The following is a 20,086-nucleotide window of genomic DNA, read 5'->3' as shown; positions in this document are numbered from 1 at the left end:
TCCTTTGCTTTCCAAGTTTCCAGCCCAGGAAGCTCCCTAGAAAATTGGTCTCCCCTGGTTAGGATGAAAGGATCATCCCCGCAAAGCACTTGGGTGTTGACAGAGGTAGTGCAGTCTGAGTATAAATCCTGGCTCTGCCACTCACTGGCTGTAGGACTTGAAATTGTTACTCTTAGTCACAGTTCCCTCATCTGGAAATGGAATAATATAATTTTATTTGTCTCATAAGGTTTGTAGTGTCCTTAGCCCAGTGCCTGGCAGAGAGATGTCAGCTGAATCACATTGAATGCCCCAGAGGCTACAAGTCTCATCCAATGAGGAGCAGAGGAATTGGGCCCTGGGTCCGGCCTGGTAACTCTAAAGAACTGAAGATAAACATACCAACCAAGTAGTAAATCACTGTAGTCTGTCAGCACTGGAGGAGAACTCAGAGATGACTAAGTCAATGCCTCATTGTATAAATAAGGAAACTGAGGCACAGAGCAGTTAAGGCCTGGCCCAGAGTCACTAGGCTGCAAGAGGGGGCATCTTTATGCCATAGAGCCTGACATCCTATGGTAGGACACATGGAAGTCTCAGTCTCAGCTATTTGTCAAATGAGAATTGCAACCTCCTGGAAAAATGAGGCATGGCTAGACCAAGATTTCACCCTCTGCCCTACATGCAGTACTTCAGACAGGGGGGCTATGTTGGTGCCAAGAAAGTAGCCCTATGCTGACCTGACTCAACCTCACCCTTGGCAGGCTCTTGCTCCTGTTGAGCAATCCTCAGGCCTGGGACTGTCTGAAAAACCCACCCTCAGTGAGTCAGGCAACACACAAGCACTGCTGCAGCTAGCAGAATACAGAGGCGCTGGGCACACGAACTGGGAATCACAGACATCATAGTTATCATAGTAGGGGTCTAGAATCTCCCTTCTATACTCACCTCCAGATCAGATAGGAAGGCAGGGATGGGTGAAGTGAGATTGAGCTATGGGCCCCAGAGCCTAGCCCAGAGCAGGTCTCCATGAACCATATATCCAGTTCATTTCAAGACCTCCAATAGGTGTAGTAAGGCCAGGGTGGGTTCAACCAGGCCCAAAAGGCCACATCAGTCCAGCCAGGGCCAGAACAGAGATTGCTCAAGCCACAATCTGCTGCACTAGTTGGCACAGAGCTCCCTAGGTGAACATGGCCACATAATCACCAAGGGTCCCTGAAAGGTGGTCCCAGGACTTGTCCACACCTGGAAAGGCTCGTGCTGGGCCCTGACCTTACTCTCCTGAGCACTGGCGGCCACAATCAGGACTAGGAATGTGGATGAGGTGCCACATACCCTCTGCCCTGGGCCCAGGCTGCCAGATAAGAAGAAGCTCCTTACCAATGAAGTGACAGAGGTGACGTAAAAATGGTGAAATATTCGCTTCCTGAGTATCCTCTATATGGATGTGCAGAAGCTTGTTAGCATCACCTTTGAAACTAAACAGAAGGAAACCACTGGTAACTGGACAGACTGAAACACTGCCCCACTGTGGAGTCCTTCCCCCAGCACAGAAACAGAGAGGAAGCTGAGCACATGCAGGAGATACGGGCAAGACTGAAACACTCTCAGAAAACAAGTACCAATCTCTCATTTAGCCATCTTCCTGGCACATAGTAAGTGTTCACTAAATAGACATTATTATCATTAACCAAAATATGGAGCTTTCTGAGAATATGGTGCAGACATAAAGATGAAGATGTTTTTTTCACCTCAGAAAACAGGTGAGAGAGATGTAAAGTTGTGAGATTGCTGTTTTAGATAGGGAGGTCAGGAAGGGTTTTACTAAGGATGTGACATGAGAAGAGGCTTAAAGGAGGTGGAGGAGCCAGTCAGGCAATCGTCTGAGAAAAGTGCCCTCGGTAGAAGAGAATGCAAGTGCAAAGGCTCTGCGAGACAGTACATTTAGTGATCCTGAGAAACAACAGGGAGGATCAGAGTGGCTAGAGCTTTTTGAACAAGGGCCTAGGAAGAAGGAAGACGAGGCATGTGGCATGTTTAATGAGAGATGCCTGCAAGGAGCTGAGCAATGCCAGGCATGCAGGAAGCACTGGAAAGTGTTACTTAAAGAGACTGGTCAAGTGGGGTAGGCAACATGGGTGAAGAGGGTACAAAATAAATTATGAGGATATAATGTACAGTGTAGGGGCCATAGTTAATGACACAGTTGTATATTCTAAAGTTACTAAGAGTGTAGTTGCTAAGTTCTCATTGCATGAAAAAAAATTTGTGATTATGTAGAGTGATGGAAAACCTAACTAGACTTATTGTGGCAATCATTTCACAATTTATACAAATATCAAATCATTATACTGTAGACCTAAAACATAATGTTATGAGTCACGTCAACTATTGTTTACTGGTGACACTTAGCTATATGCAGACCACTATGCATGCAGAAAGTTACAGTATATTCAGAAACAAAAGTAGGCTGATTAAGTTTGTGCATCAGCACTTGGTGTGACAAATATAAGCACAATTCACCACCCACCCTCCCATCCATCTATCTATTCTTTTCACAACACTCACTCAGTGCCCACTATGTGCCAGGCCTCGAGTTGGACCCTTGTGGACACAGGATGAATCAAATAGACCCCTCCCTGCCTACCTTCAAGGTGCTCTGAGTCTGGTATGGGAGGCAAATACACAAACACTTGGCTAGGTGTCGGGATAAAGACCTACACATAATATTGAGGAAGAGAGTCAGGGAGAATTGAGAAGCTGGAGAGAGCTTCTTGATGGATGAACCATCTGAATGGCGAAGACTGGAGGATACAAGGTTAATATATAAAAATCAATTGGATTTCTATATACTAGCAACCAACAGAAATTGAATTTTATAATTTATAATTGCATCAGAAAATATAAAATAAGCAAAAATGTGATGCAATATATGTAACATCTGTATATTAAAGACAACAAAACAATGCTGAGAGAAATTAAAAACCTACTAAGTCAATGAAGAAATAGACCGTGTTTATGTGTAGGATTTCAATTCTCCCTAAAGTGACCTGTGGACTCAGTTCAATCCCAATCAAAAGTCTAATAGGCTTCTTGCTGGAACTTGGTAGAAAACTAGAGCTGATTCTAAAATTTATATGGAAATTCAAGGGAAGCAACTAAGAAAAAGAACAAATTTAGAAAGCCAACATTACCTGAGTTCAAGATTTATTAAAAAGCAGTAATAGGCCCTCCCTGGTGGTGCAGAGGGTTAAAGCACTGCACTAAGAAGCTCAAGCCACTTCCGCATCAGTTCCATTCCTGCCTGCCCCGGAGGTGACCACATGGTGTGGCAGACCTCTCATGGCCCGCCCGCTGCTCCCCTCAGCAGTGTACTTCTTGATCTGCCTGTTGTGCTCCCCACTCTGTCCTTCCACATCTCTAGCCTATACCCCAGTTCTGTATGAATAAAATAAATAAATCTTTTAAAAAAAAAAAAGCAGTAATAAACAAGAGTATGGAACTGTTGTAAAGCACAAGCCAATGAAAAATGAATGAAGAATTCAGACATAATCTCATACCCATATGGTTGGGTGATTTTTAACAAAGGTGCCAAAACAATTTAATAGAAAAGTATTGACTTATTTATTTATGCATACAGAACTGGGGTACAGGCCAGAGGTACAGAAGTGTGAGAGGATTCACCAGAGACATAGTGGGGAGCAGGACAGGCAGATCCACAAAGTACAATGCTGAGGGGAGCAGCAGGAAAAACAGGAGATTGAACTTGTGCTGCAGTGGCTGCGGATAGCTTCACAATGCTGTGCTTTAACCCCTTAAGCCACCATGGAGGCCCTAACAATGAACACTTCCATATCTGGCACCATATACAAAATTCATTTCAAAACATGTCAATGTTAAAGTGATAAAATGTTTAGAATAAAAAGTATTGGTTTACTTTTCTACTCTTGCCCTAGTAACACAATGCTTTACTTGCTGTAGTTTTTTAAGTCTTGGCATCTGGTCAAGGAAGTCTTTTCATGTGTTGTTCTTCAATATTCAGCTAATTTTTGCTGTTTGCATTTTCATATAAGTTTTAATTCTATATCAATTTCCACAGACCTACTAGGATCTTACTGCTTTGTACTGAATATGTAGATCAACTGGGTAGAGCTGACACGTTTACAAAATTGGCTCTTCTGGCCCTCCCTGATGGTGCGGCGGGTTGGAGCACAGCACTAGGAAGCTGGAGCCACTTCCACATGAGTTCAATTCCCGCCTGCCCCGGAGGAGATCCACATGGTGAGGCAGACCTCTCCTGACCCACCCACAGCTCCCCTCAGCAGTGTACTTTGTCGATCTGCCTGTTCTGCTCCCTACTCTGTCTCTGGTGAATCCTCTCACCACCCACACCTCTGGCCTGTACCCCAGTTCCATGTGAATAAATAAATCAATCTTTAAAAAAGAAACAATTGGTTCTTCTAATCAATGACCAGCCTGGGTAGTTTCCTCAAAGGCACATACTTCTAAGTGCTGAGCTGAAGACACAGGGACCCTCTGTAGATGCCTACAGCTCTAATTCTTCATATTCAGTTTTCCATTCTCTAAGCAGTCTCTCCTGTAAATTCAAATCAGGTTGACCTCTCTAATTTCTCAACTCTATACCTTAAGCTCTTGAAGAATGACCCCACCCCTGTATTGTGACCAACAATCTCCTGGCAATCAGCTGGGCCCATTGTAGGGTCTGCCTTGGTTTCCTTCTCCCAGAAATCACTACCTAGTGTTGCCTGTTGGTCAGTGTTTGAAACCTCTTGTTCAGTTATTTTGTCTGGTATTTTTCAATGGAGTTCTAAATCTCACCCCAGTTACTCTATCATAGTCAAAAAGGGAAATTCCTCTCATTTACATTTTTAAAGGATATATTCTCTGATTACAAAATTGTGGGTTATCAGTTGCTTTAAGACTACATTCTTTATTGTGTGACAAAATATATTCATACTTAGTAATTTAAAACTACAAACATCTATCTGGATATGGAACTACAGCTTGGATCTGGAATCTGGGTACAGCTTGGCTAAATACCATTGACTCAAAATCCCTCACGAGGCCATAGTCAAGCTGTTGGCTGAGTCTCATCTGGTATCATTTTAGACTTAGCTGGAGAAGAGCTGCTCAGAAGCTACCTTACATGCTTTTATCAGTACTCAGTTCCTTGGACGCTTTTTGCCTGAGGGTCTCTGTTCAGCACAAACTGCTGGCTGGAGCCTCCTTCAGGTTCATGCCTTGTGGACCCTAGAAAGCATCTTTCCTCCTTCTACCATATGAGACACAGTGAAAAGATGTTGCCCTGACCCAGAAAGCTGGCCCTTGTGAGACACTGAATTCACTGGCATCTTGATCTTGTACTTCCTGCTTCCAGAGCTTGAGAAATAAATTTCTGTGGGTTTTTTTTAAAAAGATTTATTAGTGCATACAGAACTGGGGTACAGGCCAGAGGCTCAGGATCGGCGAAAAGGCTTCACCAGAGACAAAGTGGAGAGCAGAACAGGCAGATCGATGAAGTACACTGCTGAGGGGAGCAGCGGGCAGGTCAGGAGAGGTCTGCCATACCATGTGGTCACCTCTGGGGAAGGCGGGAATCGAACTCATGCTGAAGTGGCTTTAGCTTCTTAGTTCTGTACTTTAACTCACTGTGCCACCAGGGAGGGCCGGGGCTTTTTTTTAAAAAAAGATTTATTTATTTTTACATACAGAACCCAGGTACAGGTCAGAGCTGCAGGGGGATGAAAGGATTCACCATAGATAGAGTGGAGAGCAGAACAGGCAGATCGGCGAAGTAGACTGCTGAGGGGAGCAGCAGGAACGACAGGAGAAGTCTGCTGCGCCATTTGGGTCACTTCCCTGGCTGCGGATCAAACTAGTGCTAAAGCAGCAGCGAGCACCACAGTGCTGCACTTTAACCCGTTGTGCCACCATGGAGGGCCCAATTTCTGTGGTTTTTAAGTTACCAGTCTATTGGGTTCTATTATCTCTGCCTGAATAGACTAAGACAAGAACTACTTCCCAGAGCGCCTGAGAGTAGGCAAAGCAGGGTAGAACAGGATACTTTGTACCATAGTGTTAAATACCAGGAAAGCATTACTTTGGGTGAAATTTTTTAGTGGGGGAAGAGGTGTTACAGTTTTGCTCTTTCATATGTCCATATGTGCCACTCACCCTCCACCACTTTTGGTGAGATTTATAGGATAAGCACAGGATGTCTGTTGCAGGCAGAGGATGCCATGGTCAAGGCAGGAAGAAACTGCATCCCAGGAATAGATGTGTGCTGACTTCAAAGAGCTTTTTCAACTCTCTACATGCACTGCACTGAGCATCTTGTATAAATAAGTGATACTTAATCTAAAAAAAAATCAACTTACAATGGTGTTGTCTCCATGCAAACATTGACATGTGCTTTGATTTTCAAATCCTTCTGAATTTTAGGGTCACATGCTTGCCTGAAGTCACCCAGGTAGATCTTACCTGGAATTATTTCAACAGGATATGGCTGAAAGGCATCCAGTTCCTGAGGTGAGAACAAAAATGGTTAATAATACACATATGATATATCTGCTATACATATTTACTATGATAATATCCCCCAGGGAAGAAGTTGATCTTGGTTTTATATTGTTTAAATTTGGTTTTGTCTTTTGATTTTTCTTGGGTGGGGGTTGTCTCTTGACATGCTATTCATCAAGCAGAAAGACAAAATCCAGGGCAGTGAGTAATACTGAAATGTGGGCATTCAGAGAAACTGGCAAGACCTGCATGGGGTGTTAGAGGGACTGAACTGCAAGGTCACAGCACAGAGGGCTGATCCGGACACAGACACCCTACCTCTGTCCACCCCTCCTGTCTGCATTAGACTAAATGCACAAAGATTCAAGTCGAACCCCCTGTGACCAAGAACAGTGGAAACCAGTTGTCCAGTTGGGGGAGCTGGAGACTAGAAAGAGAGAGCTCATTTATCATACTTAGAGGCCACCATATATAAACACCTTTATTTAAAAAACAATGAAACTACATAGAGCCTAGTTACCATTAGGAAATGAAAACTGATGAAATTCTTATGAGTTCTGATTTAGAGTGGTAGGGATAACACTTAAATGGAAGCCTACTGAATTCCAGGTTCAAAGTTAGGAAAATTTTAGTTTCTTTGAAAGACAAAGAAAAACAAAGAAAAAGCTTATTTCACATTCCCAAAGTATATTCCAAGAAACAATGGTCCCTCATGATGCATTTTGAAAAAAAAATTTCAGAGAACTGAGCATATATGGGAAGCAGAGCCTACTCTCCCGCTCTCAGAAACGCACAATGTACATTAGCAATTAAAGGCTCAAATAAATTCAGCAGAGGGCTCTCCCTGGTGGTGCAACTGGTTAAAGCACTGCATTACGAAGCTCTATGAAGCCACTGAAGCACGAGTTCCATCCCCAGCTAGGAGCTGACCCACATGGTGTGGCAGACCTCTTCTGACCCAACCGCTGCTCCCCTTAGCAGTGTACTTTGTCAGTCTATCTGTTGTGCTCCCCACTCTGTCCCTGGTGAATTCTCTCACCCACCACACCTCTGGTCTGTACCCTAGTTCTGTAAGCATAAATAAATAAATCTTTTTTTTTATTACAAAAGTTTATTTTTACATCATTTTGTACATTTTTTTTCCCATATCAATTGTAATCCCTGTGGGTTTCCCATCACCAAGTCACCCATGTGCCATCACCATAATCCTGTACATTTCCCTCCCCACCCCCACCCCGTTTTTGATCCCATTCCCCACTCCACCCCCACAAAATGTCTCTGGTATATGGTTGTTCATTATTTTTGTTATAATAAATAAATAAATCTTTAAAAAAAATCTTCAGCAGAGGAGAAACCCCCTAGTCACTTTCCACAATGGAAAGCAGAATGGAGGCTTCCCAAAACATTAAAACTAGAACAGCATATGATCTCGCAATCATACCTCTGAGTATAACTAAAAGAAATGAAATCACTATCTGGAAGAAGGATCTGCATCCCCATGTTCACTGCAGCAATACTCATATTAACCAAGATATGAAACAACCTGAGCGTCCATTCACAGAAGAATGGATAAAGAAAATGTGATGTGAATATGAAATGGAATATTACTCAGCTGCATAAAGATGGAAATGTTACCACTTGCAGCAACATGGATAGTCTCAAGGACTTTATGCTAAGTGAAATAAATCAGAGATGAAAGACAAATACTCATCATCTCACTTATGTATGCAATCTAAAAATGCCAAACTGATAGAAACAGAAGAGGAGAGTTGCCAGAGGCTGGAGTTGGGGGGAGCGCCCTAGGAGATGTTGGTCAAAGGGTAAAAACTAAGATGACTAAGTTCTGGAGATCTAATATACAACATGGTAACTACAACTATAGTAACTATAATAACTGTAGTGTATGCTGTATTGTATACTTGAAAGTTACTAAAAGAGTAGATTTATTTTTAAGGATAGATCTTAAATATTTTACATATACACACAAAACCCACTATTGTTGTTATCACCTAACGCTTCCAATATGATCTCTTTAGAAACCCCTTTCCCCCACTGCACTCCATAATTAATCACAAAGATAAAAATCCAGTTCTAAAATTCCTCTGGCTCTGAGTCTAACTCAGAAATGACATTGTAGGGGGTCCTCCCTGGTGATGTAACAGGTTAAAGTGCAGCACTATGAAGCTACCCACAGACACCGCAGCATCAGTTCAATCCCTGGCCAGCTTAATCCCCAGCCAGAGAACTGACCCTCATGGCGTGGCCTGCTGCTGTCTCACCCGCTACTCCCCTCAGCAGTGTATTTAGGTCAGTCTGCCTGTTCTGCTCCCCTGTCTCTAGTGAATCCTTTCACCCCCTGCACCTCTGGCCTGTACCCCAGTTCTATATGTATAAATAAATAAATCTTTAAAAAAAAAGACATTGTATGGAATATTACTCAGCAACCAAAAAAGAGAAACACATGTCTTTTGCAGCAACTTGGATGGAGCTGGAAAAGATCATGCTTAGTGAGATAAGCCAGAAAGAGAAAGAAAAATATCGGATGGTTTCACTCATAGCAGGAGTATAATGGACCAGGCGAGAAAATAACAAAAATAATGAACAACCATATACCAGAGACATTCTGTGGGGGTGGAGTGGGGAATGGGATCAAAAATGGGGGGGGGAAGGGAGGGAAATGCACGGGACTATGGTGGTGGCACAGGGGTGATTTGGTGATGGGAAACCCGCAGGGATTACAATCGAGATGGAAAAAAAAATGTGCAAAATGATGTAAAAATAAACTTTGTAATAAATAAAAAAAAATGAAAAAAAAAATGACATTGTAGGTATTGAAGGCTACTTGCTGTCTGCCTCAGTAGTCTCCCCTCCCAGCGAGCCCACTGAAAGCTCACATCCTTGCCAAGCTGTAAACCTCAAAAACCATAATCAAAGAGCAGGTGGCCAGCTGGGTCAATCCTCAGGCTTAAGAAAGTTCAGTCTGTGACATCTCTCCCATCTTTTTCAAGTTGTCTGCCTCTTCATTCTCCTAGCCCTCTCCCCACATTTTGTTCCCGAAGGGAAGCCCTTGCACCCAATTTTGCCTTACCTGTGGCATCCAAATGATCTTCTGCGTCCGGAAGAAGTGGTACATGGCTGAGAACTGCTGGTAACCCCCTTTCAGGATGTAGATAGGGTAGCGGGTGTTGTGGGTCAGGGCTGTGGCACACTCAAGGGCAGTTCCAAGCATCACTCCTAAGACAGAAGCCCAAGAGAAGTGATCCTGGTATGCTCACCATTTGTCTAAAGCTCCATTATCCTGAAAATAAATCAATTTATTTTGAAAAGCAATTATCTAGAAAGGTGAAGCAAAGATAGAGATGAATATTACAATTAAAATTTAATAAGCAGGCCCTCCCTGGTGGCACAGCGGGCTAAAGCACACTAAGAAGCTGAAGCCACTTCCGTATGAGTTTGATCCCCGCCTGCCCCGGAGGAGATCCACATGGCGTGGCAGACCTCTCCTGACCTGCCCGCTGCTCCCCTCAGCAATGTACTTCCCCGATATGCCTGTTCTGCTCCCCACTCTGTCTCTGGTGAATCCTCTCACCCTCTGCATCTCTGGCCTGTACCCCAGTTCTGTATGAATAAATAAATCTTTAAAAAAAATTTAATAAGCACTTACCACCAAGTAGGTTGGCTCCCCCACCCTCTAACTCTGAGATTATATATCTGTCTCTGTATCATTGTAAGGAAAGATGGCTTAACAAAAAGGAAATGTTATATATATGCATATCATACACCAACAATTCACCTATTCAAGGTATATAAGTGAATGGCTTTTGAGGAAATGCCAAGCTGTTTTCCATGCATTCTGAACAGACATGTATGTGTACTCCAGATCCTTGCCAATACTTGTTTGTTTGTTTTTATTATGGCCATCCTAGTGGAAGTGAAGTGATATCTCTTTGTGGTTTTGACATCACTTTAATCTTAAGTGCTTTCTGTGATCTGCAGAACACTACTAGACAGCAAGTTAGATATATGCAAGGGGAGCTTCTATCACTATATATAAGCCAAGATACCCAGAGGCCAGGATCTGACCCCCACTTTGGGATGTGGCAGACCCCGGAGAGCTAATAAAAGGAAAAAGGGAAAGGCAGACTCTGACTTCTAACTCAACTTCTGCTGCAGAAGAGTTCAGTTCCAGCAGGGGCTGCTGAGGACAGAAGTGGCTTGAGACAGGTCTTACGTTTGGGTAAGGAGCCTGGATCTCAGTAGTCAGGTCATGAGAGATCTGGAAGCTAGTGAGAGAGAGCCAACAACCATCCCAAGAGGCCTGGTTTGAGAGGCAGAGAGATCAGCTTGGGCCTCACGGAGTTACCAGCTCCCTCTTGAACAAGAGACTAACGAAAAAGACTGGTGGGTCAGAGGCATTTGGGTAGGAGTGTCCCAGGCCACACTGCTGCTGTTTTTAAAATCAGACAGATGCTCCCCACCAATGTCATAAGACCAATTAGAGGGCTCATTCACACTTAGAGGTATGGGACCAGTGCCAGAGGAAGGCCAGAGGACAACTAGAAACTTCAGTGAGAAGTCCTGAGAACATCCCGGGATTCAGACAAGATGGCCACACAAGCTGGCTACACCTTACCTGGAGGCCAGGAGCAAAGGACTACAGGAAAACTGATACCTACTTCCAGGATGTGATGAAGGCATCTCCAATACCCAGATTTCTTTAGGGGTCCAGGGAGGCATGTGTTTGACAGTGGAAAGAAGAAGATGGTGGGAGAAACTTTTAAATGGTCTTTTACTCAAAGACTGCATTGATATAAAAGATATCATTGTAAAAAAGAAAAATTGCCTTTAAGAGGGCAGAGAGTGTGTGGCTGGGTTTGGGTTATCTGCTGGAGTTGCTCTGCATTTGTGGTTTCACACAGAGTGAGAATATCTACTCTATAAATAGCAGTGAGGCCGTTTATAGAAAGCAGAGGGGTTCTTTACTGACAATCATTTCTAACATTTCAGGGTCCAGTCCTGAGTCCCAGGACTGCAGACTAGAACCCAATAGGATGAGTTTAGGGACGCTGTCTACCGCCAGGCAAATCTGGTTTTATTAAAGGTAGAAGCCTAGCACCACCCAGTGACTGCTGGTGTGAATGTCCTGACCCAACATTCACAAATACTAGCTTGAGCGGCACAAAGAGCAGAGCCCCTAGGCCAATGACAGAAGGTAGCCAGCCCCAAACTGGCAGTTAGATAGAGATAGTGGCACCTTGACAAAACAGATGAAATGACTGTGATTCAAGGCTCTGACAAGGTGCCAGAGTGATTCATCATTCTCCACCATCACTAAATAGGACTTGGGAAGCTGTTGAAGCCAAACTCCCTGAATTTTGATCTTGACCCCCCCTCTTACTAGGCATGATGGTTTAAAATCATGTCTACAGATCCTCTCAACTGCCTCTTTTTAAAAGGTGGAACCTTAACTGCTCTCTCCCTGAGGAGAGGCTGTAGTAATAACTCACTTCTCATGAGTAAAACATGCAGAAGTGATTGTGCATGAGTCCCAAGGGCATGTGGCTTTCCCTCACTCTCCTCAGCTCATTCGCTCTGGGGGGAACTAGCTGCCATGTCGTGAGGCTGTCCAAGCCAGAGAGGTCCAGATGGCGAAGGACTGGGGCATCCTGCCAAGAGACAGAATGAAATGGAAGTCTGGCAGGAACCATGTTAGCAAGTCATTTCAGACACAGCCCATGGCAGCCCAGTCAGGCCTTCCGATGGCGGCACCCCTAGCTGGCATCATGACTACAGCCTTCAGGCAGACTTGTTTCACAGACTCCCAGCTATTCTGCTCCTGAATTCTGGACTCACAGTGTTTGCTAAGATAATCAGACTACTGAACTAGGGAAGAATTTGCTACCCAGCAATAGGTACGGGATCTGGGGTAAGTAATTTCATCCTTCTGGCCCCAAACTCCCTGTCTATAAAATGAAGATGTTACCTATTAGGGGACATCTCTATGGTCTCACATTTCTCTATACCCTTTGAGCAGAGGCAGTGGCTTTTCAAGAATATCTGTTTAACAGCTTTGTGTAAGAGAGACCATTTTCCCCACAGAGCCAACACCAGGCAGGTTCTATCCATCCTAAAAAGTTCAGTCTCCTCAGCTCAGGGTTCTCCCATAACATAATCCACTAGAGGCGTGCAATGAATTCTCAACTCTGTACCCTCATGTTACCCTTTAAGAACTGGGGCTCGAGAAGAACAACCATGGGGCAACAGTACAGGTTCATGAAGACATTCTTGGCTTGTCTTGTTGCTCTGAGTAACGAAGTCCTTTGTCTCTGAACCAAGGGCCTCTTGTCTTCAGGCAGCATCCAGGAAACTGCTGACTTGTCACCTCGGAGGCAGGAAAACATCTTAGACCCTTCCCAGTTTTCCACATTAATACCCTTAGGAGGCTGCTCTGAAGATTGCAGGGCACTTGGCATGGGCAGGGCGCTTGGCATGGTTCCTGGCACATGGCAACATGTTTAATGCTATTCACTAACTGTTAATGATTATTCACACTGTGCTAGTAAAGACGCACCTTGTTCATTGTCATCAGAGTCCTCATCAACATCCTCGTCATCTTGTTTTAAGATTACCTCCAGGGATGTGGTGTTGTTGTCATATACCACACAGTATTTCACACACTCCAGATCCAGAGACTCTGGAAAAAGATATCCATTTGCCTTCTAGAGAGATCACAAGAAAGGCCTGTTGGTGGGAAGGTACAGTTGAGGAAATATTCCCCACACACCTGCACTGGCTGGACCAGAAATAGGATCGCACCTATTCTCCTGAGCACAACTGCAGGCACAGAAGCGCTGAGAGTGACCAGAGAGTCTGCCAAGTTCTGAGGGTCTTCCATGCCCACATGCTATACTGTGAAAAGCTGACCACGCTGACTAGACCAGAGTCAGGCCAAGTGACTGGCCAAAGAACAGCTACTGACCAGCCGCAGACTACTTATTAGGTTCTCTGGCACAAGGGTGCTATCAGAGCAACCATGGCCAACTGAACATCCTCTCTCTGGGGAAGAGTGGTTGGCACTGAGGGATGGAACCGAAAACCCCTATACAGAGGACAGAAAACAGCTTAAATAAGCAGGAGCCATAGCAGGCATATATAATGAGACAGAGCATAAACTCTGAGAGCAATAGTTTTATTCTTCCTTATATCCCAAGCTTCTGAGTAGTGCTTGGCACATGGCAGGTCAGACATATGGTTATAGAAACAAGTGGGCAAACAAGAGTCATGAGGTCCTGAGGAGTCAAGTCAGGAAATAGTGAGTTCCATGACAGGAACACAAGGGCAGGAACTACAGATGCCTTCTGTGAGGAGGGCCAGGCTCTTACAGTGTTAAAATGGCCCAGGATCCCAAAGGGTGCTGTTTCATAGCTCAGGGGGCCACCAGGCAGTGGCTGAGAGACTAATCTGCACTGGTTCACACTGCTTTCTGAAAGGCCTCTACTCAAGGGGACTGGGCCTGATTTGCTTTTTGGACCTGGTCTGGCTGAAGCAGAGACCCTGACAGAGGACTAGGACAAGAGCACAAGGACTCCACTAAAAGTGGCAAGGCAAGACCATGGGGGTATGGGCCAGGAGAGTGAGAGGAGAAATCCTATTTCTCAAAAGGAATTAGGAAACAGCCAAAGAGCAAGGTTAATGAGGAAAGAGAGGTTCTGGGTATGGAGAAGAGCTTTAGCACAGGAAAGGTGTGGAGAGAGTGGAGTAGGTAGGAGAGCAGGGAGGGATGTGGCTGGACATTCATTCATTAAGTAAACAAACTTTGTTGAGGACTTAACTTTGCACTTCCACAGTGCTAGGTTCTGGAATACAGAGATTCAAAATGGGAAAAGAAGACTGAGTTGGCTTGAAAGATTTGGATGGATGGAACAGGGAGCATTTGAGAGGAGACAGCAAAATCAAGTAGAAATTTGCCAGGTGGGCAAGATCTGGGGGAATGCTGCAGGCAAAAGGAACAGCTTTCAGTCATTTAGTGACTGAAATGAACAGCTACCAGATGCCAGGGACCAGGCTGAACAGCTGGGAGGCAGTAGGGATACAACACACACTTGTAGACAAATGTATGTTCAGGGGGCTTCACAGACTGTTTCTAGACTCTGCTAGGCCAATGGTTGTTAAGATGCACCATCAGTTAAAATCAAGAGCTTGCATGAAAGGAGGGATTTATTATCCTATAACACCATTTTAGGCAAAAGCAGCATGGGCCTTAAAAAACCTGAATCCAGGCGCTACAACCCAGATCTCAACCCCAGGCGTTCTTTGCCTTTCCATGACTTCTTCTCATTTTCCTGAGGCCACTGCCAGGCTCCCATCCTCCAACTCTACTTCCAGAATAGAAAGAACTGCCTTCTCTAATTCCATTTCTGACCTACTCAGTTTTCATCATAGGCCCACAGCCAATCACTGTGACCAGTGACTAGATCCCAGTTTAGAGAGCACCATCAGAGCCTCAAGATTTAAGCAGGGAGTGGAGGAGTTCCCCTCAAAAAGAAAAAAAAAAAGGACAGCTGGGGCTTCCCTGGTGGCACAAGAGTCAAAACACAGCACTACAAAGCTATCTCAAGCCACCACAGCATGAGTTCAATCGCTAGCCAGGGAGCTGACCCACCTGGTGCAGCAGACCTCTCCCCTTAGCAGTGTATTTCAGTCAATTCACTTGCTCTGCTCCCCACTCACGCTCTCTAGCCTGTACACTAGTTCTTTCATGCATAAATAAATAAATCTTTAAAAAAAACAGGGATACTGGGCAGAAAAACAGGGTATCTACCATGTATTATTGGGGGAAAAAAGCCACATTAAAGTGCAGATCAACTGTAGGATATGCTTCAATTTCAAAAAATGTTAAAATATGTGCATTTTAAAACATATTTGTGGTGACACTGAGGTATCAGGGCAGGTGAAGCTTACTGCAGATGAGGCCATGAATCAGAAGGCCATGAATGCCAAACTCAAGGACTTTGTGTCCTACTGAGGCTAGCACTGCCTGAAGGCTTACAACCTGCTGGCAAACAAAAATGGAAGGGAGAAGTGTGAATCTGGTTGAGGGGTTCCCAGGGACTGAGGGAAAGATAATACCTCATTTCCAGAGCTGGGGGGCTGCCAGAATCAAAGAAATAAGCAAAGTTGAGTGATAGCTGGAAACTGAGGGCCACATATCATGAAGGGTTTAGTGACTATCTCTGAATAGGTTAGAAGCAGCAGAAAAAAGCCTAAAATTGAAATTAAGAGCTAAAATATAAAGTCAGAAAATTGAAATTCCAAGGAGAAAAAAAAGTTGTTGATGCTGGACTGGGTGAGAGGAAAGAGGGATGGCAGGCAGCAAACTTATTCAAACTCTGCTTGAACCAGGGCTCGTGCTCCGTGAAGAATTATGTATAGGAAAGGACCAGAGATCTAACAGTGCAGAGGGAAAGGAGTTGGGGAGCAGGTAAGGCTGACAGGACAGTTAATAGCAAGTGCATAGCTGAAGCTGGGAGCCTGTGTGAAATCTCTGAGCAAGAAGGTACACTTACAGATATGAAGGAGACCAAGAACACACCAGTGGTTTTCTTTAGGCAATAGTAGGAGAAAATGAAAATGAATCAAAGAGATAGAAAAGCAAGAGAGAACCTGGAAAGCCAAGATTGGAGAATCTGGTGAGGACTGCCAATGTCAGGGACAGATTCTGAATGAAAGTCTGTCAATTACTTGGAAGGAAAAATACCCTGTGAGGGTGGGAAAAGGGTTACATGGCAGTAGTGGGGGCATGGTGACTGCCTGCAGGACTCTGTCTTCTTGAAAAGTTGTAATGGGTAAAGGAAGACAAGAAAGGAGAAGGCTAGGCAGAACGGGAGAGGCTTCTACAGCTTGGTTCTAGTAACCAGCTCTATAGCTTGTCATCTGTTCCCTGGGTAGAACAGAAGCTTCGTGAGAGCAGGGACAATGAGCCAAGGCTTCTTGTATACTGTTGCAGCTCCAGAGTTAGGGACAATTTAGGAAGTCGGGGTGAAGTACAGGAGACCCTCATAGGGGGTGTCCTGGGACGGTCTTGCTCCTGCTGCCCAGTGTCCAACAATAGGTTCCAGCTCCTAGATCTAGAATACAGCCCCCAATCTTTACACCCCCCTGTGCAGTAGCCAACATGTCCCAGTTCCTAACACTGCTCCATACCTTCTTCACTCTAAGGGCTGTAATCACATGGCTTTCATCATACTCCCACTTGGAACGCACATCTGAAAAGGAAAAGTATTTAACTAGTAATTGTGTTTGTAAAAGAGCTCATGATGAAACTACTCCTAGCACATACATCACCATCCAGTCAAATGACCATTACTGTTGGTTTGGACTTCAAGGCCTGTGGTTTCACTACGTTGAGCTGCCACACAGGACTTCCCTGTCTCCACACCCACAATCCTCCCAGAGGTAGCGAGACTTTGATCTTTGATTTAGGGAGCCATTTTCTCTGAGAGCTAAACAGCAGGAAGGGGGGAAATCAGCGGCAGAGTGAGATCATACTAAACCCCCAAGGAATTTCAGAACCAAATTCAGATTCTATAACGTAGGAGCTAAGACTCTAATGCCTCAGGTAGAACAGAAGTTGGGGTGTTGCTATTTCTGAAAATTGGAAGAAGCATTGAGAAGAGAGAAAGACTTATACATAAAAAGTCCTAAAATAACTTTTATTCAAAATATACAAAGAATTCTTAAAATTCAGCAATAAGAAAATAAATGGGCAGATTTTTAAATGGGCAAAAAAGATAAGAATAAAAACCTCATCAGAGATGAACAGACACCTTACCAAAGACAATATACAGATGGCCAACGATATAAAGAGTTGTTCAACATCACATATCATTAGGGAATTACAAATTAAGACAAAGTGAAATACCACGATATACCTAGTAGGATGCCAAAAACCCAAAACACTGACAACACCAAATGGGAGGAAGTGGAGCAACAGGAACTCTGTTCGTTGCAAAACAGTATAGCTACTTTGGGACAGTGTACCACAAGTCCATCACTAAGACTCTAACTCATATCTGGCACTGCTTTTCCTTGACACCATTTAGCAACAACAATTAAACTGCAGAACAGCTACATTCAACAACATGCATTTTTTTAAAGATTTATTTATGCATACAAACTGGGGTACAGGTAACAGGTTCAGGGGCAGTAAGAGCATTCACCAGCGACAGAATGAGGAGCAGAACATGCAGATCGATGAAGTACACTGCTGAGGGGAGCAGCAGGCAAGACAGGAGAGGTCTGCTGCACCATGTGGATCACCTCAGGGCTGGGATCTAACTTGCACTGAAATGGCTGCTGCTCACTTGCTATGCTGCATGTTAACCTGTTGTGCCACCAGGGAGGACCTGAATGAATTTTAGTATACTCTTGAGCAAAAGAAGTCAGAAAAGTGGCCCTCCCTGGTGGCGCAGCGGGTTAAAGCACTGCACTAAGAAGCTTAAGCCAATTCCTCATGAGTCCAATCCCCGCCTGCCCCAGATGGGACCACATGGCGGCAGACCTCTCTTGACCCGCCCGCTGCTCCCCTCAGCAGTGTACTTCGTCGATCTGCCTGTTCTGCTCCCCACTCTGTTCCTGGTGAATCCTCTCACCCTCCGCATCTCTGGCCTGTAGCCCAATTCTGTATGAATAAATAAATCTTTAAAAAAAGAAGTCAGAAAAGTTGTTTACATGGTTGAAAAACAATTAAAACTACGCATGGCATTGTGAGCTATCGGGTACAATGTCAACACACGAGATCACTGGCACCTGGATACACTCGCAAAATCTTCTAAAAAGGAAATTAAGAAAATAATTTATAATAGTATCAAAGAGAATAAAAATGCTTAAGAACCAACTAAACCAAGAATTTAAGACTTATATGGTGAAATCTAAAAAATGTTGCTGAAAAGACAAATAAAATGGAACATTTCCTGTCCTGTCCCTGGAACATTCCTTTCTAGGAAACTCAATATTGTTGAGATGTCAGTACTACCCAAAACATTCTACAGATTCCATGAAATCTATCCAAATTTTTATTTTTTATTTTTTTGCAGAAGTAAAACATATCCTGAAATTCATATGAAATATCAAGAAACTGTGAATATCAAAACCATTCTGAAAAAGAACAAAAAAAAACTAAGTTGAAGGACTCACAGCTTCTGACTTCAAAACTTACTATACAACTACAGTAATCACATGCTAGTATGATACTAGCATAAAGACAAACATTTAGACCAATGAGGATAGAATAGAAATCTCAGGGGTGGAATTGCTGAGTCATATCAACCCAAAGGACACAAAAACATCAATTCTTTTTTTTTGTTTGTTTTTCTAAGATTTATTTATTTATGCATACAGAACTGGGGTACAAGCCAGAGGTGCAGGGGCAGTGAGAAGACTCACCAGAGACAGAGTGGGGAGCAGAACAGGCCGACTGACGAAGTACACTGCAGAGGGGAGCAGTGGGCCACGCCATGGGGATCACCTCTGGGGCCGGGAATCAAACTCGCACTGAAGTGGCTAGCCATCCTTACCCCACTGCACCACCAGGGAGGGCCCCAAAAACATTAATTCAAAAGGATACCTGCATCCCTATCTTTACTGCAGGACTATTCATAATAGGTAAGACTTGGAACCAACCCAAATGCCCCAAAAAAGACAACTGGATCAAGAAAATGTGGTATAGACTCACAATGAAGTACTATTTGGCAAATAAAAAAGAAACTAATGTCATTTGCTGCAACATGGGTGGAGTTTAAAAGGTATTATGCTCAGGGAAATAAAATAGGAAGAAAAAGAAAAATATTGGATGGTTTCACTTATAGGAGGAATATAGGGGAACCAAATAAGGGGTCAGGGAAAGAAATAAAAATGAAAAACACAACAAAATAAGCAGACAACTATAAATTAGAGACATCCAACAGGGGAGGGGGAGGGCAGGAAGAGCACAAGGGACTATGATGATGGTGCAGGGGGGAATTGGTGATGGAAATTCTATGGGGACCACACCTGAGAAAAGAAAGTAAGCAATGTAAAAAACATGAACAGTGACATAAAAAATATATAAGTAAATTATTAAAACATTAAAAAATAAAGAATGGAAATCTCAGAAATACACTCTGACATAATGGTCAAGTGATTTGACAAGGGTGCTAAAGCCACTGAATGGGGAAAGGACAGGTTTCAACTAGTTTAATACTACTGACCTGTGCACTTCAAAACAGTTAAGATGGGAAATGTGTTTATTTCATTACAATTTTCAAAAGTGAGGATAAAGTCATAATTACAAGTTTATACCAACCCAACTGCAAAATGTTAAAAGCTGACAAAACCAGAAAGTACCTTTCTTACACTGCTGATGGGAAAGCACTTGATACAATGTCTTGGGGGGAGATTTCACAATAATATAGTGAAGCTGAATCTGTAATTAGGCAATTAAATTTCTAGGTATATATCCCGAAGACACTCTCCTCCATGAAAAAGGAGAGATGCACAAACTTGTTGGTTGCAGTACTGCTCAGAA

At 43.7% G+C, this 20,086-nt stretch overlaps 1 protein-coding gene across 2 annotated transcripts in view; it reads right to left on the bottom strand.

Moving 5' to 3' along the window:
- STYXL1 (serine/threonine/tyrosine interacting-like 1) overlaps positions 1–20,086 on the bottom strand; it is a 35,069-nt gene that overhangs the window by 5,837 nt on the left and 9,146 nt on the right. The window contains exons 3-7 of one of the 2 annotated variants that reach the window (XM_004688021.2): positions 16,726–16,787; positions 13,094–13,241; positions 9,611–9,756; positions 6,381–6,526; positions 1,363–1,460 (exon numbers count right to left, since the gene is read on the bottom strand). In XM_004688021.2, coding sequence (XP_004688078.1) covers positions 1,363–1,460; positions 6,381–6,526; positions 9,611–9,756; positions 13,094–13,241; positions 16,726–16,787 — 600 coding nt within the window. The remainder of the gene's footprint in view (positions 1–1,362; positions 1,461–6,380; positions 6,527–9,610; positions 9,757–13,093; positions 13,242–16,725; positions 16,788–20,086) is intronic. The other variant, XM_012729259.1, reaches the window with a different exon arrangement.

The sequence above is a fragment of the Condylura cristata genome, unplaced genomic scaffold, assembly GCF_000260355.1.
Source record: "Condylura cristata isolate star-nosed mole 26May11 unplaced genomic scaffold, ConCri1.0 scaffold00024, whole genome shotgun sequence".
In the NCBI taxonomy this organism is placed as follows: domain Eukaryota; kingdom Metazoa; phylum Chordata; class Mammalia; order Eulipotyphla; family Talpidae; genus Condylura; species Condylura cristata.
The sequence above is the reverse complement of the archived record's forward strand: the minus strand, read 5'-3'. Positions and strand labels throughout refer to the sequence as shown.